Source organism: Pongo pygmaeus, chromosome 18, assembly GCF_028885625.2.
Source record: "Pongo pygmaeus isolate AG05252 chromosome 18, NHGRI_mPonPyg2-v2.0_pri, whole genome shotgun sequence".
In the NCBI taxonomy this organism is placed as follows: Eukaryota; Metazoa; Chordata; class Mammalia; order Primates; family Hominidae; genus Pongo; species Pongo pygmaeus.
In genome coordinates, this window is record NC_072391.2 from 5199420 (window position 1) to 5223865 (window position 24446).

Below are 24446 nucleotides of genomic sequence, written 5' to 3' on the forward strand. Positions count from 1 at the left end.
AATCAGGCCTGCAGAATAGAAAAGGGAAGGGAGAGCATCGGGCTGAAGATGTTGGTGCAGTTTGGATATTCTTTCTGCATTCTTACTGGACGTTTTGGGGTAAGTGGCATTCCAGCTTCCTTTGAATTTGGATGAGGAAGAGCAGGAAGGAAGGAAGGAGGGGAGGAGGGATCATCTGTCAAGTGATTAGCAGAAATAGCTTTTTGTACTTTACAGAATCTCACTCATTTTTAAAATTTAAATTTACTTAACAAGTGGTGATGTAGAATGAACCATGTGCCAGGCACTGCTCTAAGCACATTACATGAGCTGACTCCTTTATTCCTCTGACAAGTAGCAAGGTAGCTACTTTTCTTACTCTCCCTTTTACCCACAAATGAATTAAGGAACTGAGAGCTTGATGATTTTTTCACACAGCTGATGAGAGGCAGAGCAGAGATCCCAATCCAGGCCCCAGAGCCCACTCTCTTAAGGGCGGTGCTATGCTGTTGTTCATTCATTCATCCTGTAAATGTCTACTGAGTGTCGACTATGTGCTAGGCATTTTGCAAAGCCCTGCAAATTCAGGGATGTCAGCGGCTGATGACCCTATTTCAGCAGTTGTGATGCATGAAGGAATGAAACAGGCCCACCTGAGTGCTAGTTGGGAGGTTCTATGATTATTGCACTTTACAAATACAAGAGGGGTTACCCAGCCTGGAATTGGGCAAGTCTGGGTGGGAATTCAGGGCTATTTAGCTCCAGCCTCCCATCTCCACATGCTAATTGTGTCAGTATGGATTTTGCAGGATGGGGACCCCTAAGAGGCAGCCCTGCCTGGGCCCTGCCTGCCCCACTGTGGCCCTGCAGCTGTGGGCTCTGGGCTTTGGACCATCTCCTTTTCTGAGCAGGCAGGCTTGGATGTCCTCTCCAGCCACCTGGCAGAAGGGCTGTAACCGAATCCTTCTGTGGCCTTGTGTCCCTGAGAGCGCCAAACCATGTGTTTGTTTAGCAGGGAGAGGCTCAGGTCTCATTTGTGGGTGGTCAAGCCAACCGTAGGGACAGGAGCCGGCAGCTGAGGCTCTTAGGCAGGGGCAAAACTAGTGGTGTGAGCTGGTTACCAACACAGAAAGGTCCCGTGAGCTGTTTGATCCTATAGGACCCTGGGAGGTACCAAAGGCACAGGGGCCGGGGCCTGTTTGGTCTCTGCCAGGGCCTCTCCCAGGGCAGGGTGCCTGCGGCCCACAGTTTCTCAAGGGTCACAGCAATGTCTAACAAGGAAAGAAAATAAATGTAATTATTCCAGAATACGAAAAGAAACCTGCAGCCCAGGTGCAGTGGCTCACGCCTGTAATCCCAGCACTTTGGGAGGCTGAGGCAGGCAGATGACTTGAGGTCAGGAGTTCGAGACCAGCCTGGCCAACATGGTGAAGCCCTGTCTCTACTAAAAATACAAAAATTAGTTGGGCGTGGTGGTGGGCGCCTGTAATCCCAGGTACTTGGGAGGCTGAGGCAGGAGAATCATTTGAACCCAGGAGGCGGAGGTTGCAGTGAGCTGAGATCTTGCCATTGCACTCCAGCCTAGGCAAAAGAGTGAGACTCCAACTCAAAAACAAAAACAAAAAAAAAACAAACAAAAAAACAAAACCTGCAGAGTTAAAATGAACACACGTTGAATTAAATGCCTACCAAGGGCAACTTCATGCCAGGCTGTCATCTAGACCTCAACTGTGATGAGCACATGTATATGTAAATCACGGAAAGTGGATGCATTTTAATATGTGTGATGTGATTGACATGGGTAGGGCCCAGGACCTGTGAAGGCCTCACAACCATCCTGCGAAGAAAGGTGCTCTATAACCTTCTGGGGCTCCCTGGTCCCTTCTAGGCAAGGTCCCTCTCCACTTGGCAGGTGTTTGAATTTTATTCAGCCAGTGTTTTTATTTTATTTATTTATTTATTATTATTATTATTTTTGAGATGGAGTCTCTGTTGCCCAGGCTGGAGTACAGTGGCATGATCTTGGCTCACTGCCACCTCCTCCTCTCAGGTTCAAGCAATTCTCATGCCTCAGCCTCCCGAGTAGCTGGGATTACAGGTGCACACCACCACACCTGGCTAATTTTTTGTATTTTTAGTAGAGACAGGGTTTCACCATGTTGTCCAGGCTTGTCTTAAACTCCTGGCCTCAAGTGATCCAGCTGCCTCGGCCTCCCAAAGTGCTGGGATGATAGGTGTGAGCTACCGTGCATGGCCTTTATTTTATTTTTTAAAGAAACAAGATCTTGCTCTGCCACGCAGGCTGGAGTGCAGTGGCATAATCATAGCTCACTGCAGCCTTGACCTTCTATGCTCAAGCGATTCTCCTGCCTCAGCCACCTGAGTAGCTGGTACTACAGGTACGTGCCACCACACTTGGGTAATTTTCTTTTTTAAAAATATTTATGTATTTATTTTTGAGATGGAGTCTCGCTCTGTCGCCCAGGCTGGAGTGCAGTGGTGAAATCTTGGCTCACTGCAAGCTCTGCCTCCTGGGTTCAGGCCATTTTCCTGCCTCAGCCTCCCGAGTAGCTGGGACTACAGGCGCCCGCCACCGTGCTCGGCTAATCTTTTGTATTTTTAGTAGAGACGGGTTTCACCGCATTAGCCAGGACAGTCTCGATCACTTGACCTCGTGATCCGCCTGCCTTGGCCTCCCAAAGTGCTGGGATTACAGGCGTGAGCCACTGCGCCCTGTTAATTTTCTTATTTTATGTAGAGATGAGGTCTCACTATTTTGTCCAGGTTGGTCTTGAACTCCTGGGCTCAAACAATCCTCCTGCCAGGATTACAGGTGTGAGCCACTTCACCCGACCTCAGCCAGTGTATTTAATATCTTCTCCAAGTCAGATGCAGGAAGGGGATCTTCAGGCAAAGAGGCTGGACCCTCAGAGGTGCCCATGGTCAAGCTGGGGAGATAGACAATTTTCAAATGCATGGGGGACTGTCCGAGGAACAAGGGCAGAGGGAGGGTCAGAACTGGGTTGAGCATGAACTGAGGGTATGAACCAGGCTTCCGTCCTGTGTGGGAGTGTCTTGAGTGTTGGGCTGTCCTTCAGAGATCAAGGCACTGTTTGGTTCTGGAAGCAACACAATGCACCAACCCCATGGTCTGACTGCAAGGGGGTCAAATCGCAGCTTGATCCCTCACAAGCTGTGCGACTATGGGCAAGTGACTTAAACTCTCTGAGTTTTGGCTTCTCCATCTGTCAAATGGAGACGATAAGCGCTACCTACTTCTTCGGGAGCGGCACACGGTATGCAGTGAGCCCAGTGTATGCCTCGGCTATTGCCGTTACTGCAATGATGATTAGGCTTGGGCAGCTGAAAATTGTCCAAATGTGTCCTTTTGGTACTCATCGGCACCTTTTGGTCATTTGAAATTAAAGGAAAGTTTTCTGCCTGACCAGCCACCCGCTATAAACATTCACCCCAGGAGAAGGCAAGGCAGTTCTCCCGGGGCCTGGAGATGAGGCATTGATTGTCCCTGGAGAGCCTTTGGGCTGGGAGGAGCTGCTTTTCTTGCTCCTGTGGTCATTTGCCCTGCAGCAGGAGGATGAGGTTGAAAAGCAGCAGACAGAACCTGAGGTTGGTTTCTGCTGAGGTCCCTCCATCCCCTTCCCTGCATCCCCTTCTCTGCCATCCAGGGAGGTGAACCTCCTTCTCATGCCCCACCGGCCCCATCCTCAGCCCACCCCGATCCTCACTTCTCCCGGTCCCCTGCTTTGCGAGTTACAGGCCAGTGGGACTCAGCATTTCCAAGCCACCGATGCTTGTGACGTAGCCAGAGGTTCTGAGGCAGGACACAGTGGTTCAGGGTTGTCGTCTGGGTCAGACAGGCTCATGCGCCAATCCCACCACTCCCCAGCCATGTGCTGCTGGGGGAGTCACTCTGTCTTCCTGAGCCTCAACTTGCTCATCTGTAAAATGGGCAAATGCTAGTTCCCATCTCACCAGGGCGTTGTAAGGATGAAGCGAGACAGTTAACACTTTTATAAAGTCCTTAACAACAGTGTCCAACAATCGTGAAAGTCCTCTGATGCTGGACAACTGGCTCTGGGATGGACGCCTTCCAGAGGGAGCCTCAGCTCGAGTGTCCTCCCAAAACATGTGGCTCTGTCACTGGATACTGGGAGAAGTACCTTCCTTCCCTTTCGAAGTCAGAGAAAGTCGTGCCCAAGCAGACCAGCCTCCCCTCAGCGCCTGTTATCTGGGGGATCCAGACCGGGCCTTTCTAACAAGAGGTTTGTTAGGATGGGAAGTGAGTCAGGAACTCTGGCCCTTGATTGGTTGCGTGTGCTGAGTCTGTGGCTTTGTCCCCTCCCTGACACCCTCCTTGGGGCTGTTTGGGCCGAGTGCGTGTGTGTTATTTTCTTCTTTGCTGGTTGGCATTGTTAGCCCCGAGGGTGTGCCAAGGACCAAGCCCAGCACAGGTATGAGGTTGTGCTTTGGAAAAGCAGGTGATCCTCCTTCACAAGTCTCCTGTTACAAGACACAATAAACGCTTTCAAAGAAATAAAACGGTAAAAGGAAGGAGAACTGAGGAAGAGGCAGTTGTGCATAGGAGGGGGAAGGGAGGGTGTCCCAGGAAGAAGGATCAGCACGGATGAGGCCCTGAAGCCTGAGCGTCTCCTTGGCCCAAATCCAGGCCTCCTACCGCTCCAGAAAGCCCCACGTCTTATGCTTCCCATCCCCTTCACTGTCAAGGAAATTGATCAGCGTTCCAAGCATCTGGAACAGCAAGTGCAAAGTCCCCATGGCAGGGACACGTTGATGTATTGTTCTAAACGCAGCAAGGCTGGCGTGGGTGGAGCCAGGTGAGGGGGCTGGGATGGGAGGTAGGTGGGCAGGGCAGATCACACAGGGCCTGAGGACCACCATAAAGAGTGCAGGGTTTATTCTCGGCATCAAGCCCTGTTCTTTTTTTTTTTTTTTTTTGAGATGGAGTCTTGCTCTGTCGCCCATGCTGGAGTGCAGTGGTGCGATCTCCGCTCACTGCAATCTCCGCCTCCCGGGTTCAAGCAATCCTCCCACCTCAGCCTCCCTAGTAGCTGGGATTACAGGCATGCACCAGCACGCCTGGCTAATTGTTTTTTTTTTTTTTTTTTTTTTTGTATTTTTAGAAGAGATGGGGTTTCACCGTGTTGGCCAGGCTGGTCTTGAACTCCTGACCTCAAATGATCTATCCACCTCGGCCTCCCAAAGTGCTGGGATTACAGGCGTGAGCCACCGCGCCTGGTCTCCTCAAAGCCTGTTCTGTGTATATCCTCCCCCGAAACCATTTCGTTTGGGGAACAGGAGGGAGACTGAGCAGTAGAGGGAAGGGGAGAAGCTCAGGGGCGGTATGGCCGCTGCCTGGCAGGATTCTGAAGGACAGAGGGTGGAAAAGGGAGGAGAAGATGTGATCGCTTGGCCCGGGGGGACAGTGCCTGGCTCTGTTTCTGAGCTGCCCATGAGAACAAGCCCAGCTGCTGAGCAAACGGTTCCTGGAGGGAGTGGGGACTGGGCCCCACTGGGATTCAAATCCAGGTTCACCATCCCATGCTGTGTGACTTGGGGTAAATTAGTGAGCCTCTCTGGGCAAGTACATGAGACATATACGCATTTTCCAAATGATGAAACAGGCCCAGAGAAAGGAAGGGGCTTGCCTCGCTGGAAGGAGGTGGAGCTGGGCTTCTAACCAGGCAGCCTGAACCCCTCCAGCCTCCACTGGCTTTACTCTGCACTCTGTCCTCCGTGGGGAGATGATTTCCTTTGAAAGTGGGTCCAGCGTGGCTGAGATCTATAGGGCAGACACAGTTCTCAGGGAGTCTCCCTTGCCAGCTCACTGAGCCCAGACCCTAGGATCCCCATGGTGCATTCTCTGAAGGAAGGAGGCCTCCCTATTCCAACGCTGATGTGTTTGTCCCAGCAACTGACATGGAGATATGGCAGGAGGCAGCTCTGTCCTCCTGGCCCTCGTGGAGGACAGGCTGGCTGGCCTTGCCCGGCGTGGGGTGACACCAAGGGCTCCTGGGCATGTATCCATTTCTTCCTCGGCCCCCCTCCCCCGCCTCTCTTCCTGGGAGCCAGCAGGGAATCGGGAGGAGGTGTCTGTCCTCAGATGCAGGCACTATTTTTGGAGCCTGCGTTGATCCCAATTCCAGGGCACGTGGGCTGTGACAGGCGCTAGGAGCAGACCCCGCTGGAATAAGGAACAAGGTCAGCCACAGATGCCGGGATACGCCCCCCACCTCCCTGGCCCCTCTAGAACTGGGCACGGACTCTTGACCTCCCTGAGCGTAGGTTCATGGGCTTGGGGGCCCCTCCAGCTACCTTCACCCAGCTCTACACCCCCGCCTGGGAGGACCTCCGCCCGCACAGAAGCAAGCAGCCCCAGCACAGAGCCTGGGGCTGACCTGAAGTGGCTCCGAGGACAGTGAGGGGCCCTTCCCTTTGAAGGGCACAGTGGCACGGAATCCAGCTTAACCTCCTGTGCTCGTGGCCAAATCCTGTCTGAGACACACGGAGAGACCGTGGAGGAAATAATCCTGGCCATCCCTTCTCCAGCACCCACAGCAGTTTGCTCAGTTCTCAGGACGCCTGTGTGTAACAGGGCACTGAGAGGTTAAGTAACCCACCCAAGGTCACAGAGCTTGTAAGTGGTAGAGCTGGGATTTGTACCCAGGCAGGGCTCGAGTCTGTGCTGTCAGCCAGGGTGAGACCCTCTAATGGCTCACAGGAAGCACGTTGCTGAATATTTACATGAACATATACATAAAAATATTATGTAATAGATATATTCATATATAAAATAAGCTCCTTAAACTACTCATATATTTATCTATATATTTATTTTTATTTTGAGATGGAGCCTGGCTCTGTTGCCCAGGCTGGAGTTCAGTGGCATGATCTCAGCTTACTGTAACCTCCGCTTCCTGGGTTCAAGCGATTCTCCTGCTTCAGCCTCCTGAGTAGCTGTGATTACAAGCATGCGCCACCATGCCCAGCTAATTTTTGTTGTTGTTGTTATTTTTAAGTAGAGACAGGGTTTCATCATGTTAGCCAGGCTGGTCTCAAACTCCTGACCTTAAATGATCTGCCTGCCTCGGCTTCCCAAAGTGTTGGGATTACTGGCATGAGCCACTGCACACGGCATGCCCATATATTTATATATGGACTATATTATGTATCCATATATGAAATAATATATTTATATGGGTACATTTATATACACATTATATATTTATGGATATATATAGATATGATCTATATTTATTTATATTCTATCTATATTTATAAAATTATATAGAACACCTTATGTTTACATTGTGTATAGAAAGATATATGCGCACAAAATTGTGTATATTTATATTAACATATATTCACATATATTTATATATACACTTAAATAATATATGTATACATGTGGCCAGGCGCGGTGGCTCACGCTTGTAATCCCAGCACTTCGGGAGGCTGAGGTGGACGGATCACCTAAAGTCAGGAGTTCGAGACCAACCTGACCAACATGGTGAAACCCCGTCTCTACTAGAAATACAAAAATTAGCAGGGTGTAGTGGCGTGTGCCTGTAATCCCAGCTGCTTGGGAGGCTGAGGCAGGAGAATCGATTGAACCTGGGAGGTAGAGGTTGCAGTGAGCCGAGATCGCGCCATTGTACTCCACCCTGGGTGACAAGAGCAAAACTCTGTCTCAAAAAATAAATAAATAAATAAATAAATAGTATATGTATATATGTGGATTCATATGTATGTGTATGTATAAACACATACACTTGGAGAGAGAAAGACTTTTTTTAAAGAAACAGTTTTATTGAGATACAATTCACATATCATACAACTCATCCATTTACAGCACACAATTCAGTGGCTTTCAGTAGATTCATAGTATTGTGCAAACTTCACCACAATCAGCTTTAGAATAGTCTCATTGCCTCAAAAAGAAGCTCTGTCTGCCTTAACCCTCATCCCTCAACACCCCCACCATCTCTTTCCTCACCACTACTGGCCCCTGGCAACCACTAATCTACTTTCTGTCTCTATTTGCCCATTCTGGACATTTCATATAAATGGTTTCATGCAATATATGGTCTTTTGTGATTGGTTACTTGCACTCAGCATAATGTTTTCAAAGTTCATCCATGTTGTAGCATGAATCAGCACGTTGTTCCTTTTTAAGGCTGTATAATATTCCATTTTATGGCTAGACCACCACTGATTTATTCACTCATTCATTGATGGACATTTGGGTTATTTCCACTTTGCCTATTATGAATAATGTTGCTATAAATATTTGTATTTTTTTGTGTGTGTGGACTTATGTTTTCATTTCTCTTGGGTACATACCTATGAGTGGAATTGCTGGATCATATGGTAACTCTCTGTTTAATTGTTTGAAGAACTGCCACACTATTTTCCAAAGCGGTTGTACCATATTACATACACATGGGAGGGTTTGGGGGCTTCAATTTCTCCACATCCTCACCAGCACTAGCTATTATTATGTCTTTTAAAAGTTATTATAGTCATCCTAGTGGATGTGAAGTGGTATTTCATTGCGGTTTTGATTTGCATTTCCCTAGTGACTAATGATGTTGAACATAGTTTCATTTGCTTTTTTGTGTTGGTATATTTTCCTTGGGGAAATGTCTGTTCAGATCTTCTGCCATTTTAAAATTGGGTCATCTCTTTATTGTTGAATTCTAACACTTGTTTATATATTCTAGATGCAAGTCCCCCATTTTCTACACACACACGCACACATATGTATGTATGTATAATTTGCAAAAATTTTCTCCCATTCTCTGGGTTACCTTTTCACTTTCTTGCTTGTATCTTTTGAAACACAAACGTTTTAAAATTTGATGATATCCAGTTTATTTTTTCTTTTATTTTTTGTGCTTTTGATGCCATAAGTAAGAAACCATTGCTTAATCCAAGTTCATAAAGATTTATTCGTATGTTTTCTTCTAAGAGTTTTGTAGTTTTTTAAAAATGCTTTTAAAAAATTATTATTATTATTTTATTTGTTTATTTTTTTGAGATGGAGTTTTGCTCGTTGCCCAGGCTGGAGTGCAATGGCACAATCTCGGCTCACTGCAACCTCTGCCTCCCGGGTTGAAGTGATTCTCCTGCCTCAGCCTCCCGAGTAGCTGGGATTACAGGTGCATGCTACTATGCTCAGCTAATTTTTTTGTATTTTTAGTAGAGACAGGGTTTCACCATGTTGACCAGGCTGGTCTCTAGCTCCTGACCTCCGGTGATCCACCCGCCTCAGCCCCTCAACGTTCTGGGATTACAGGCGTGAGCCATCGCGCCCGGCTCCACCTTCATTCTGTTGCACGTGTATATCCAATTGTCCCGGCACCATTTGCTGAAGAGATTACTCTTTCCTCATCAGATTGTCTTGACACCTTTGTAAAAAATCAGTTGATAAATGTAAGGGCTTATTTCTGGATGCTAAATTCTTTTCCACTGAGCTGTATGTCTCCCCTTATGCCAGTATCACACTGTTTTGATTACTGTAGCCTGATATCTATATATTTATAGATATGATATATATTTATATACATACTATCTATATTTATAAAATTATATAGAAACACCCTATATTTACATTGTGAGTAGATAGATATGTGCACAGTCTATATAAATTGTATTATTTTTTCTTTTATTGTTGAATAGCCTGATGTTGCTATAAATATTTGTGTATAATTTTTTTGTGTGGACTTATGTTTTCATTTATCTTGGTTATATACCTAGGAGTGGAATTGCTGGATCATAAGGTAATTCTATGTTTAACTGTTTGAAGACCTGCCAAGCCATTTTCCAAAGGGGTTGTACCATATTACATTCACATGACAGGGTTTGGGGGTTTCAGTTTCTCCACATCCTCACCAACGCGTGCTGTTATGTCTTTTTTTTTTTTTTTTTTTTTTTTGAGACAGAGTTTCGCTCTTGTCGCCCAGACTGGAGTGCAATGGTGTGATTTCAGCTCACTGAAACCTCTGCTTCCTGGTTTCAGGTGATTCTTCTGCCTCAGCTTCCCGAGTAGCTGGGATTACAGGCGCCTGCCACCACGACTGGCTGCTTTTTGTATTTTTAGTAGAGATGGGGTTTCACCATGTTGGCCAGGCTGGTCTCGAACTCCTGACTTCAGGTGATCCACCTGCTTTGGCCTCCCAAAGTGCTGGGATTATACGCGTGAGCCACCACACCTGGCCTGCTACCATGTCTTTTAAAGTAAATCAGGAAATATGAGTTCTCCAATTTTGCTCTTTTTCAAGATTGCTTTTGGTTATCTTGGGTCTGTTGCATTTCCATATGAATTTTGGGATAAGCTTATCAATTTCTGTAAAGAAGTCAACTGGGATGTGGATATTGTGTTGAATCTGTAGACTAGTAAGGGAATATTGCCATCTTAACAATATTAAGTCTTCTGTTCCATGAATATGGGATGCCTTTCCATTTATTTAGGTCTTTAATTTTTTTCAGCAATGTTTTGTAGTGTTCAGAGTATACATTTTACACTTCTTTTAGTTAAATATATTCCTAAGTATTTTATTCTTTTTGATGTTGTAAATAGAATTTTTTCATTTTATTTTCAGTTTGCTCATTGTTAGTACATAGAAATACAACTGATTTTTCTTTTCTTTTTTCTTTTTTTTTTTTTTGAGACGGAGTCTCACTCTGTCGCCCAGTCTGGAGTACAGTGGTGCGATCTCAGCTCACTGCAAACTCTACCTCCCAGGTTCAAGCAATTCTTCTGCCTCAGCCTCCCGAGTAGCTGGGACTACAGGCACCCACCACTGCGCCCGGCTAATTTTTTGTATTTTTAGTAGAGACGAGGTTTCACCATGTTAGCCAGGATGGTCTCGATCTCCTGACCTTGTGATGAAATACAACTGATTTTTCTATATTGGTTTTATATCCTGCAACCTTGCTGAACTCATTGATTAGTTCTAATCTTTTTGTGTATACGTGTGTGGATGCTTAGGATTTTCTATGTAAATAATCATGTCATCTGCAAATACAGATAGTTTTACTTCTTCCTTTCCAACTGGATGGCTTTTCTTTTTTTTACTTATCTAGAACCTCCAGCACAAGGTCGAATAGACACAAAGAATGCACATTCCTACCTTGTTCCTGATTTTAGTGGAAAGCACTCAGTCTTTCACCAGGGATGTTAACTGTGGCTTTTAGCAGATGGCTTTACCAGGCGGAGGAAGTGCCCTTCTATTCCTAGTTTATTGAATTTTTTTTTTTTTTTTTTATCATGAAGGGGTGTTGGATTTTTCTCAGATGCTTTTCCTGAGAAATACCTTATTTTAAAATGTCCCCGGAGTCCCTGTGCTTCCTTCTGAGGGCAAAAACTCAAATGCAGAGGCAAAACTTATTTGCCAAATCATTGTCCAGGCACTGCTGTGTTGGGCTCTAACAGGTGCTAGCTGGTGGAACGGTTGTTGGTAATGACTGCAAAATCCCTGCCCCTTCCAGTGGCCAGGGCTGCCTTTCCCGTCTGATAAGTGACACAGCAGATAAGGAGGTTGTGCTGGGCTTGTGTGGGGGGGTCCCTCTGCCCCCCACCACGGCCGCTCATTGCCGCTCTGCCCCCAGGCCTACGAGAAGCGCTTCCCCACGTGCCCACAGATCCCAGTCTTCCTGGGCAGCGAGGTCTTGCGCGAGTCCCGCAGCCCGGACGGGGCTGTGCACGTGGTGGAGCGGAGCTGCAGGCTGCGCGTGGACGCCCCGCGGCTGCTGCGGAAGGTGGGCGGCCCTGGGGCTGGGGGGCGCAGGAGGGGACCTGTCGCGGGGGTGCGGGAGGGCTGGGCGCGGGAGCTGGGGACCAGGGCGGCGGGGGCCAGGAGGTGGAGCCGGGGCGTGTGAGTTGATGTTCGGATGGAGGTTCCAGGATGAGGGTGGCGGGACCCTGGTCGGGGGACCAGGGCCCAGGAGGGGCGAGGGCTGGAAGGCTGGGCTGGGGAGTAGCGGGAACTGGGCAGTGTTCGCGGGGCCAGGGCCGCAGCTGGGTGGTGAAGATGGGTGGGCGGCAGGGCGGAAGTCGGGGGTTGGTGTCCTGGGTCCGGGCTGGGTGGGCGGTGGCGCAAGGGACCTGGGGCTCAGGGCAGGGGGTGATTGGGGAAGGCCCGCCGGACTCGCTCTCCATTCCTGTGTGGTCCACGCCGCCCACCCACCTCCGCCTCCCCGCCCCTTCCGTTGCAGATCGCAGGTGTTGAGCACGTGGTCTTCGTGCAGACAAACGTCTTGAACTGGAAGGAGAGGACGCTCCTCATCGAAGCGCACAATGAGACCTTCGCCAACCGCGTGGTGGTGAACGAGCACTGCAGCTACACGGTGAGCCCAGGGCGCCCTCAGCGCCCACGCCCGGCACCCACCTGCGCCCGGCACCCACTTGCGTCCAACACCCATCTGCCCCTGGGACCCATCTGCCCCTGGGACCCACCTGCCCCCGGCACCCACCTGTGCCCAGAGCTGTGTCCCCACATTCCTTGAGCCTCTGCCCAGCCCTCCCTCCTGGGGCATTGTCAAGTAAGATGCAGGATGCTTGGTTGCCTTTGCATTCAGATGAACAACCCATAAATTTTTTTAGTATGTCTCAAATATTGCTTGGGATATACTTATACTCAAATGTTATTTGTTGTTTATTTGAAATTCAAACGTGACTCGACATCCTGTGTTTTATCTGCTAAATCTGACAACCCTATCCCCTCCCTCCTTTTTCCCTTCCCTCCTTTCCTTCCTTCATTAAACTATGCCTCAGTTTCCTCACGTGTGAAATGGGCTTAATAATCATGCCTACTACATAGGTAGTATGTGGTGCCTTTAGACCAGTGCCTGGCACATATTAAGTTCTATGTAAATGTTACCTTTGAATATAATTAATAATAAGAATTATTATTATTCTCTAGTGTATACTGATTGAGCACCTACTATGTGCCAGGCACCCTGCCAAGTGCTGAGCACCCAGCAGTGGACCAGGCTGCCTGACCACTGCCCTCATGGAGGGTCCATTCCAGTGGAACAAAACGGAATCAGTGTGTATGCATTTGTCACAGCTAAGGCTGGATCCAGCAGGGAGATGTGTGGGAGTCAGAGGAGGTGGTGGGGGAACTGAAGCTGAGTGCTGAAGGATGAGAGGAGCTGCCCATGGAGGGCTGGGAACAGCATTTTGGGGGTGGGAACAGCATTTTGGGGGTAGGAACAGCATGAGTGAGGTCTGCCAAGGTGAGGCCATGGGGGCTAGATCTTGATGACTTTAGAGGCTGGAATGAGGCACCTGCAGACATTCACTGATGGGACCCAGCTCTGCCACTTTTTTGCTGAGTGCCGATGGGCCACAGTGTCTGTATCTGTAAAATGGGAACATTGGCAGATCCTGCCTTGTTGGGTCGTTTTCACGATGATAACTCCAGGATAGCAATGATAGACCACTGTACATGTTTTTTTTCTTTTCTTTTTCTTTTCTTTTTTTTTTTTTTTTGAGACACAGTCTCGCTCTGTGGCCCAGGCTGGAGTGCATTGGCGTAATCTTGGCTCACTGCAACCTCCGCCTCCTTGTTAAAAGGATTCTTGTGCCTCAGATTCTCGCGCCTCAGATTCCCGCGTAGGTGGGATTACAGGCATGCGCCACCACATCCAGCTAATTTTTGTGTTTTTAGTAGAGATAGGGTTTCTCCATGTTGGCCAGGCTATTCTCAAACTCCTGGCTTCAAGTGTTCCACCCACCTTGGCCTCCCAAAGCGCTGGGATTACAGACATGAGGCACCATACCCGGCCCCATTGCCTTTTCTTTCTATGCCTCCAACTCCTCTTGGGTCCTCCAGGAGCTTGGGCTGAGTGTTCAGATCCTCTGGGGAGGGGTGAGCAACAGTTGTTGAAACCCCTCTTAGTGTGTGTGGTGTTTCTCAGAATGAGTTCTATCAATAGGTGAGTCAGCAGCACCTGGGCTGCTTGTGAAATGCAGATTCCTGGGCCCCAACCTGGAAGTGTCTGGGGCCCAGGAATCTGCATATTTTAACAGACTCGCTGGTAATGTTTCTGCCCACAGACGTTTGAGGAGGACTAGGTCTGGGTCCATAAAGGAGCTCTGCCAATGAAGTTTTCGTTTTGCAAACATACAGATCTATAAATGTTTATTGATATATAAGGATATGTAATATATCTTTATATAGATAACATATAATATATAACTATTTTAAAAATCTATATCTAAATTTTATGTATAATATTGATATATAATTTATTTATAGATTATATAAATGATACACTGAACAATTGTATTTATTTTATTTTATTATTATTTTTTTTGGAGACGGAGTCTTGCTCTATTACCCAGGCTGGAGTGCAGAGGCATGATCTTGGCTCACTGCAACCTCCGCCTCCCAGGTTCAAGCGATTCTCCTGCCTCAGCCTCCTGAGTAGCTGGGATTACAGGCGCCCGCCACCATCTCTGACTAATTTTTGGATTTTTAGTAGAGACGGAGTTTCACCATGTTGGCCAGGCTGGTCTCCAACTCCTGACCTCAAGCGATTCGCCCACCTTGGGCTCCCAAAGTGCTGGGATTACAGGCTTGAGCCGCTATGCCCGACCTAAACATATGTATTTCTAACTAATTTTCTATGTGTGTGTATAATAATGAAAGGGCAGGGCTGCAGATTTGAGACCCACATTCTCCCGGCTTCTCATGAGAAGGCTTTTTGTTCCCTGACAGTTTGAACTTTGCATCGTTCTCTGGGTGGGGGCCCCTTGGTCCTGCTACCCCCTCCAGGGTTGCCAGGCTTGATCTGCCGTCCACTGCAGGCTCTGTCTGGGCCCAGGTCAGCGGGAGAGCCCTAGGGGAGGGCAGGGTGCCCCCAACACTGAGTCCCTGGCATGACCCCTGCCTGGCTTTCAGGTCCACCCTGAGAATGAAGACTGGACTTGTTTCGAGCAGTCTGCCTCACTGGACATCCGGTCTTTCTTTGGCTTTGAAAATGCCTTGGAGAAGATCGCCATGAAGCAGTACACCGCCAACGTCAAGAGGGTAAGGGGTGGGTTGCGTTAGTTACTGGAGGAAGGTGCACACACCTGCTCTGCCATCAACAGCCTCGTGACACCTGGCAAGACCCTTACCCTTCCTGGGCCTCAGTCTTATCTGTTAAATGGGTACTCTAGTAATAACCAAATCACCACGAGATAATGGATGGAAAGTAACTGGTCTGTAACAGGGGCACCCTAATCCTTGCTCTGGCACCATGAGATGTCCAGGCTTGTGTGGTGAATTATCTGGACAACAGATAACTCTGTGGTGCATTTTTTTTTTTTTTTTTTTTTTTTAGATAAAATGATCATTGCTTGCTTTAAAGACCTCAGATCCATCGCTGAGTAAATACCTGTTCTTGTGATGAACAGATGAAATTAACTTTAATAACAAATTTTTATCCAATGTGTTATCAATATAAAACTTATTACTCCGAGGTGGGAGGATCAATTGAGCCCAGGAATTTCAGAGCAGTCTAGGCAACATAGTGGACCCCATCTCTAATAAAATAAAATAAAATAAAATTAGCTGGGTGTGGTGGTGTGTGCCTATAGTCCCAGCTGCTCAGGAGGCTGAGGCAGGAGGATCTCTTGATCCTGGGAGGTTGAGGCTGCAGTGCGCTGAGATGGCACCACTGCACTCCAGCCTGGGCAACACAGCAAGACACTGTCTCAAAAAAAATAAACGAAAACAAAAATAACCCCCAACCCGAAAAACTTATTACTGAGCTATTTTGCATTCTTTGTTTTGTACCAAGCCTTGGAAATCAGGTGGGTGTTGCACACTCTCAGTCTCTCCATCCCGACCAGACACATCCAGCTGCTCAATAGCTACGTGTCGGGGCTGGGACCTGAGCCGGCTGGGGGTGACTCCCTGCGGTGACCTGGTGACCCCCCTCCATCCTGCCCCGTGCTCATGTGTCTTGGGTCTCTCTGGCTTCCAGGGGAAGGAAGTGATTGAGCATTACCTGAATGAGCTCATCTCCCAGGGTACCTCGCACATTCCCCGCTGGACGCCTGCCCCAGTCCGTGAGGAGGATGCCCGCAACCAGGCTGGACCGAGGGACCCCGGCTCCCTGGAGGCCCACGGGCCCAGTAGCACCCTGAGGCCCGCTCTGGAGGCGGTCAGTATGGACGGTAGGTGGTACAGCCCAGGCCAGTCAGCCCTAGGAGGCTGCTGCAGGTCCTCTTGCTCCATGGGGGGCCCTGGGGCATGTTGGGGAGAATTGCCTCCCGTCCCCCCGGGAATGGGTCTGGGTCTTGGAATGACACAGCCTCCTGCCTCCACTGACTGCTTTTCCCAGTCTCCATCCTGGTCCAAGAGCAGAACCCATTTGTTTCTTTTCTTTTCTATTCTTTTCTTTTTTGAGACGGAGTCCCCCTGTGTCGCCCAGGCTGGAGCACAGTGGCACGATCTCGGCTCTCTGCAACTTCCGCCTCCCGGGTTCAAGTGATTCTTCTGCCTCAGCCTCCCAAGTAGCTGGGATTACAGGCATCTGCCACCACACCCGGCCAATTTTTTGTATTTTTAGTAGAGATGGGGTTTCACCATGTTGGCCAGGCTGGTCTCAAACTCCTGAGCTCAAGTGATCTGCTCACCTTGGCCTCCCAAAGTGCTGGGATTACCGGCGTAAGCCATTGCGCCCGGCAAAAACTCATCTATTTCTAGATCAGGAATTAACCTCTGGTGCCTTGACATTGCCTCTTTCTCTGGTTTTACTATTTACTAATTTACCAATTATTATGAATTTACTAATTATTATGATTGCTATTGCTATTTTAAATTATATGAGTAATGCATGATCATGGTAGAAAAAAATTCAAACTGTAAGGAAGATGTAAGAAGTACGATTCTTTTCCTCTCCCTAAAGGCTAACAATAGTTTTGTGTTTCTATGTCCTGAAGCTGTTTAGGTGCATATATGCACATAATATGTATATATGTATATATACCCACACACATGTGTCTACATGCATACATACATGTGTGTCTTATGTTGAAGACATGAAAACATATACATTCCATTTGATATTTTGCTTTTTTTTCACTTACTAATGTTGCCTGAAAAACTTTCTGTACCAGTGCCTATGTCTTCTTTTCATACTTCATAGTATGGTGTGGTTGCACCGTAACTAATTTATTAATAAATATTAATTATTTATTTAGAGACAGGCTCTTGCTCTGTTGGCCAGGCTGGTATGCAGTGGTGCAGTCGTGTCTCTCTGTAACCTTGAAATCCTGGGCTCAAACTATCCTCCTGCCCCAGCTTCCTGAGTAGCTGGGACTACATAGGCACAGGCCACCATGTCTAGATAATTTATTTTTACTTTTATTTTATTTTTAATTAATTAATTAATTATTTTTGAAGTGGAGTCTCACTCTGTCACCCAGGCTGGAGTGCAACGGCACGATCTTGGCTCAGTGCAACCTCCGCCTCCCGGGTTCAAGCAATTCTCCTGCCTCAACCTCCTGAGTAGCTGGGATTACAGGCATGTGCCACCATGCCTGGCTAATTTTTAAATCTTTAGTAGAGATGGGGTTTCACCATGTTGGCCAGGCTGGTCTTGAACTCCTGACCTCAGGTGATCCGCCTGCCTTGGCCTCCCACAGTGCTGGAATTACATGTGAGCCACTGCCCCTGGCCTTGATTATTTTGAATTAGTCTATTTAGCTAGTTTCCTATTGAAGGAAACAACCCTATTTAGGTTGTTTCAGTTTTTAAAAATACAAACAATATGGTACATGTGAGTACTTAAGAATTTTTAAAAAATGTATGTAAGTATATACAACGCATAACATTTTAAAAGTGGAATTGCTGGTTCAAAGTTTACATGCAAGTAAAATTTTGGCAGATTTAACCATTAGGCTTCCAATGAGGTTGTACTAATCATTGTTCCCACTGAAAGTGTAATTGCATCTATTCCTGACTTCACTCCAGCTCCCCACAAAAGTCTTAGTAAACATTTCAAACTTCTGAAAGGCAATAAAAGTAGTCACTGGTTGATTAGTGACCAGTTTTTTCATTATGAGCAACATCAGGTATGATTTTTCATGTTTAGTGACCGTTTTCCTTTTTGGTTTTTTTAATAGTGAATACTTGTTCTTGTCCTTTGTTCATTTTCTTATTTGCCCATCGCTTTCTTATTGGTTTCTAAGAGCTCTTTGTATATGAAGGCAACTAGCCTTTTGTCACAGTTCAAGCTTTTATGGACATGGAAAATGTTTACAATATAATGTTAAAAGGAAAAATCCTAGGATACAAACTGTATGTACACCACGAATCCAGTTCTAGCCATGTGTAAGATGTGTACTCAGGTTGATAATGTTTTTCCTTTAGGGCCACTGCCATGCAGGGGCTTCCCTGACTCTGACACACTTGGGTGGCAGTGCCATGGAACTAATAATACATCTGGGGCTCTGTTTAGGGAGAATGAAATTCATTCATACAACATGTATTTATTCTTTTTCTTTTTTCTTTTTTTTCTGTTACCCAGGCTGGAGTGCAGTGGTGTGATCTCAGCTCACTGCAACCTCCGCCTCCTGAGTTCAAACGATTCTCCTGCCTCAGCCTCCCAAGGAGCTGGGACTACAGGCGTGCACCATCATTCCCGGCTAATTTTTGTATTTTTAGTAGAGACGGGGTTTCACCACGTTGGCCATGCTGGTCTTGAACTCCTGACCTCAAGTGATCCTCCTGCCTTGGTCTCCCAAAGTGTTGAAATTACATGCAACAAGTATTTATTCTGCACCGACTGTGTGTGCTGGTTGGCTGCTGTTGTATGTGCACATATATATTTTTTTACAACAGTGCCCGCTCCTGCCCCCTCCTGTGCACGCTCTCTGTGGCTTCATCCCCTGTACCTTCCCCATTTTGCACAGGTCCCTCCTTCCTTCTCCATCTGTGCTGTCCGCCAGCGGCACAGGCACTCAGGGTGGCTGGCAGAGGACATCCTCATGCCCCTTCTGCCCTCTCCTGAATCACTGAGTCTTTGTGCTCAGAAGTAGAAAAAGCCTTCACATCTGCCCAGGGCCGGAAGGATGCTGGGAGCTCCGGCCTCCCTCGTGTTTCTCCCTCATCCCATCCTCCCTCCCTCCCTGATTCCAGCATCTCTGCCTCTGACCACACAAGGTCTGGACAATTCACCCCTCTGCCAACATTCTCCCACTCCTGTTTGCCTAGATGGCTCCTGGCACAGCAGTTGGCGTGACCCCCCACTGTGGGCTTTTCTGTTTTGGGGGTGCTGCTGGCCGTTCATTCAGCCTGTTTTCTTATTTAGCTGTCTGTCCACAAAGAACTGGCTCTGCCCACGGAGGCTGCTGCTTTGTGTGACGTCTCCGCCCACTGCTGAGATGCCAAGAGGCCTCTGCACGCCAGCATCTGCCACCCTCATGGCTAAGAGTCGGGCAACAGGACTCAGGCTTGGGGCCTGGCCTCTGCACACTGGCAACATTCCGATTGCAACTGCCCAATTGTGGGGGACAAGGCTGCACAGTGGGAATGTTCCCTGTGGTTCCCAGGCTGCTAAAGAGACAGCATGGCTGTGTTGCAAGGTCCAGGCTCTGTCAAAAGCCGCTGTCTGTCAAAACCCCACAATGGGGCCTGGGGATGGGGAAAAGCAAAGAGAACTGGTGTTTATCAACCACCTCCTTTATGCTGGGCACACAACATGCATTTACTCGTTCGAGTTACTCCACCTCTCTAGGCCTCAGTTTTATCTTCTCTCTTTTTTTTTTTTTTTTTTTTTTAAGACGGAGTCTCACTCTGTTGCCCAGGCTGGAGTGCAGTGGTGCAATCTTGGCTCACTGCAACCTCCATCTCCCGGGTTCAAGCGATTCTCCTGACTCAGCCTCCTGAGTAGCTGGGATTACAGGTGTGTGCCACCACGCCTGGCTAATTTTTGTATTTTAATAGAGACCGGGTTTCACCATGTTGGCCAGGCTGGTCCCAAAATCCTGACTTCAAGTGATCTGCCTGCCGTGGGCTCCCAAAGTGCTGGGATTACAGTCGTGAGCCACCACTCACAGTAGTTTTATCTTCTCTAAAGTGGGGATAATAGTGACGCCTGCCTCACAGGGGTGTGGGGAGAGCTCACTGAGACCAGGTGGCTTCTGAGCAGGCAGTGAGTGTAAGCCCATATTGTTAAGAATCCTTAGAACATCCCGAGAGGGTGGGAATTATCTTCAATTCCCAGGGTCAAAGAGGAGAAATCCCGTCTCACAGTGAGATCCAGGTTTGCCCGATGATGCGTTTTCAGAACCCCCTTGGACATGGACTGGAGAAATGAATGCATTCAGAGTCCCAGTGGCTGCTGTCTGGGGCAGGGGCTCAGCCTGGCTTGGAACCACGTTTTAGAGTCAGTGAGGCAGCCAGTAAGGAATGGCACAAAGACCACGTGGTAAAGAGACGCAGCGTCTCCTTCTCGTCCTGAAGCTCCCCCTTCTCCTCCAAGGGGACAAGCTGGATGCGGACTACATTGAGAGGTGCCTGGGCCACCTCACGCCCATACAGGAGAGCTGCCTGATCCAGCTTCGGCACTGGTTACAGGAGACCCACAAAGGCAAGGTGGGTGCAGGGGGTACCCTGGAGCAGTGGATGAACGGGCAATGACTGGTACTCAGCCTCCGTGTGTGAGAAGGAAAGGCGAGATGATAATGCTGATACATTATCTCTTGCTTATTTATTTACTTATTCATTTATTTCTGTGAGACAAAGTCTCACTCTGTCCCCCAGGCTGGAGTGCAGTGGTGTGATCCTCACTGCAACCTTCGCCTCCTGGGTTCAAGCAATTCTCCTGCCCTAGCCTCCTGAGTAGCTGGGATTACAGGCACGCATCACCATGCCTGGCTAATTTCTGTATTTTTTGTAGAGATGGGGTCTCACCATGTTGCCCCGGCTGGTTCTGTAATTTTATCTGCTGGGTGAGGGGATACCGTTCTGTGGGCTTTTTACTTCTTTGTCTCTCAGATTCCCAAAGATGAGCACATCCTTCGGTTCCTGCGGGCTCGTGACTTTCACCTGGACAAGGCCCGGGAAATGCTGCGCCAGTCCTTGAGCTGGCGGAAGCAGCACCAGGTGGATCTCCTCCTTCAGACCTGGCAACCCCCTGCCCTGCTGGAGGAATTCTATGCAGGGGGCTGGCATTACCAGGACATAGGTGCGTGCCTCCACCCACATCATGTGTAGGGCATACTTTGGGCACTGCCAAATGCACTTTATTATTTGGAGATGGAGTCTCACTCTGTCAGCCAGGCTGGAGTGTAGTGGTGCCATCTCAGCTCACTGCAATCTCCACCTCCCGGGTTCAAGCAATTCTCCTGCCTCAGCCTCCCCAGCAGCTGGGATTACAGGCACCCGCCACCACAGCTGGCTAATTTTTTGTACTTTTAGTAGAGATGAGATTTTGCCATTTTGACCAGGCTGGTTCCAAATTTCTAATCTCAAGTGATCTACCTGCCTTAGCCTCCCAAAGTGTTGGGAATACAGGCATGAGCCACCGCACCCGGCCCAAATGCACTTTAAACACCATGCTTCATACTAACATCTTACTATTTTTCCTTTTGTCTCTTCCAGGCATCTAGAAATGCTTTGAAGTGACAACCTAGCTAGGAAGAACCAGAGCTGGAAGGCTTTGGGGCTTTAGGAGGAGACATTTCTCCACTGGGCTGAGTGAGCCCACCACTACTCACAATAATTGTGATCGTAAACCTAACAGGTGCATACATTTTGTATGCATTTCCAAGGGCAGCTGTAGCAAATTAACACAAACTTGGTGGCTTAAAACGGTAGAAATGTGTTCTTTCACAGTTCTTGAGGCCAGAAGTCTGGAGTCAAGGCATCAGCAGGGCCATGCTCCCTCTGAAAGTTCTAGGGGAGAATCCTTGCCTGCTTTTTCCAGCTTCTGGTGGCCCCAGGTGTTCCTTGGCTGGTGGCAGCTTCACTCCAGTCTCTGCCTCTCTCTTCACATGGGCTTCCCCTCTGTGTCTCTGTGTCCTCGCCCTGCCTCTTCTCATAAGGACCCCAGGAGATTGGATTTAGGGCTCACCCCAAATCCAGTGTGATTTTATCTTGAGATCCTTAACTAATTACACCTGCACAGACTCTATTTCATTTTTTTTTTTTTTTTTTTTTTTAGACAGAGTCTGGCTCTGTCACCCAGGCTGGAGTGCAATGGTGTGATCTCAGCTCACTGCAACTGCGCCCCCCGCCGGGTTCAAGTGATTGTCCTGCCTCAGCCTCCTGAGTAGCTGGGACTACAGGCATGCACCACCATGCTTGTCTAATTTTTGTACTTTTAGTAGAGATGGGGTTTCACCATGTTGGCCAGGCTGTTCTTAGAACTCCTGACCTCAAGTGACCCGCCCGCCTTGGCCTCCTAAAGTGCTGGGATTACAGGAGTGAGCCACTGCACCCAGGCCTGGGTCACATTTTAATGTCCCCATGGATATGAGCTTTGGGGACACGATTCCACCCATTACAAATATCTTTTCTGGATTTTTAAGTTAAATTTCCACTGAAGCCTGTGCCTACCACACTTTCCAGTGTCCTTTGTCTACACATTCATCTATATCAAGTAGGGTAAACGCTTGACTCTCCTAAAGAACCGGCTGGCATGGTTTCTCTTAATGCACGATCAATCTTCCTAATTTATGGAATCCAAATTTATGAACTCCCCTTATTGCTGAAATTTACTTGTAACCCCCAAATCAGTATTCACAGAATTTTCTCAGTCATGCTCAGACATATTCAGAGTGGCGCAGTATTGGAGTCGCCTATCACGCACACTGTCTGCTGAAGTTGAACGACGCAGCTCCTGCCTTCTCGTTTCAGTTCTCATGCCCTAAACGAGTGTCCTTTTTGTAGCCTATTTAATGCCACATTCCTTCATTTTTGGGCTTTTCTTGGGGACTTTGCTGTTTAAAATGCCTCCTTGTGTAGTGCAGAAGTGCGCCTAGCTTTCCTAAGGATGAACAAGTGGCCACGTGCTCCATGCAGAAAACACCCAAAGTGCTCCACTAGCTTCAGGCAGGCACCAGCTACAGGGCTGCTGGCAGTGAGTTCAACGCTGATAGTTCAGCAATATACATTCAAGTGTCCTTAAATAGAAACACAAGCCAGGTGTAGTGGCTCACACCTGTAATCACAGCTCTCTGGGAAGCCAAAACTGGAGGATCGTTTAAGCCCAGGAGTTCGAGACCAGCCTAGGCAACATAGTGAGACCGCCCCCCTCCACTACATCTCCACAAAAAATACAAAAAAATTATCTGGGCATGGTGCTGCATGCCTGTGGTCCCAGCTACTCGGGAGGCTGAGGCGGGAGGATTGTTTAAGCTGGGGAGGTTCAGGCTGCAGTGAGTTGAGATCATGCCACTGCACTCCAGCCTGGGTGACAGAGTGAAACCTTGTCTCAAAGAACAAGGAGGCCAGGCTCAGTGGGCTCACGTCTGTAATCCCAGCACTTTGGAAGGCCTAGGCAGCAGATCACTTGAGGCCAGGGGTTCGAAACCAGCCTGGCCAACGTGGTGAAACCCTGTCTCTACTAAAAATACTAAAAATTAGCCAAGCGTGGTGGTGCATGCCTGTAGTCCCAGCTACTTGGGAGGCCAAGGTGTGAGAATTGCTTGAACCTGGGAGGCAGAGGTTGCAGTGAGCTGAGATTGCTCCACTGAACTCCAGCCTGGGTGATACAGTGAGACTCTGTCTCAAAAACCAACAAATCAACCAACCAACAAACAAAAACCCCACATAAAACAAGGTTATGTATTGATTGGTTGACAAAAAGTATTATGGGGCCGGGTGCGGTGGCTCATGCCTGTGATCCCAACACTTTGGGAGGCTGAGGTGGGTGTATCACCTGAGGTCAGGAGTTTGAGACCAGCCTGGCCAAGATGGTGAAACCCCATTTCTACTAAAAATACAAAAATTAGCCGGGTGCGGTGGTGGGCGCCTGTAATCCCAGCTACTCGGGAGGCTGAGGCAGGAGAATTGCTTGAACCTGGGAGGCGGAGGTTGCAGTGAGCCGAGATCGCACCACTGTACTCCAGCCTGGGTGACAGAGCAAGACTCTGTCTCAAATAAATAAATAAATAAATAAATACAAATGTTTTGTAGAGAACGGGTCTCACTATGTTGCCCAGGCTGGTCTCAAACTCCTGTGTTCAAGCAGTCCTCCTGCCTCTGCCCCCCAAAATGCTGGGGTCATAGGCGTGAGCTACTGTGCTGGCCCTTATCCTCATTGTAACACTTCTGTTTTTCTGCCTTTCACCATAAGGGGCGTCAGCCCCTCTTGGAAGCAGGCAGGGTGTTAGTAAGTGAAGGCTGGATCGGGCCTTGGTGGGTTGCAGCCTGAGGAGGTGAAGCCCTCACCTGCAGCTGTGACCGACCCCTCGGAAG

The 24446-nt window shown here is 48.2% G+C and overlaps 1 protein-coding gene across 3 annotated transcripts in view; it reads left to right on the forward strand.

Annotated features, from left to right (window-relative positions):
- Positions 1–24446, forward strand: part of SEC14L5 (SEC14 like lipid binding 5) — a 60725-nt gene that overhangs the window by 17518 nt on the left and 18761 nt on the right. For all 3 annotated transcript variants that reach the window (XM_054454888.2, XM_054454889.2, XM_054454887.2), the window contains exons 3-8: positions 11632–11781; positions 12238–12369; positions 14931–15059; positions 16000–16192; positions 20506–20618; positions 21021–21210. In XM_054454888.2, the coding sequence (XP_054310863.2) occupies positions 11632–11781; positions 12238–12369; positions 14931–15059; positions 16000–16192; positions 20506–20618; positions 21021–21210 (907 nt within the window). The remainder of the gene's footprint in view (positions 1–11631; positions 11782–12237; positions 12370–14930; positions 15060–15999; positions 16193–20505; positions 20619–21020; positions 21211–24446) is intronic.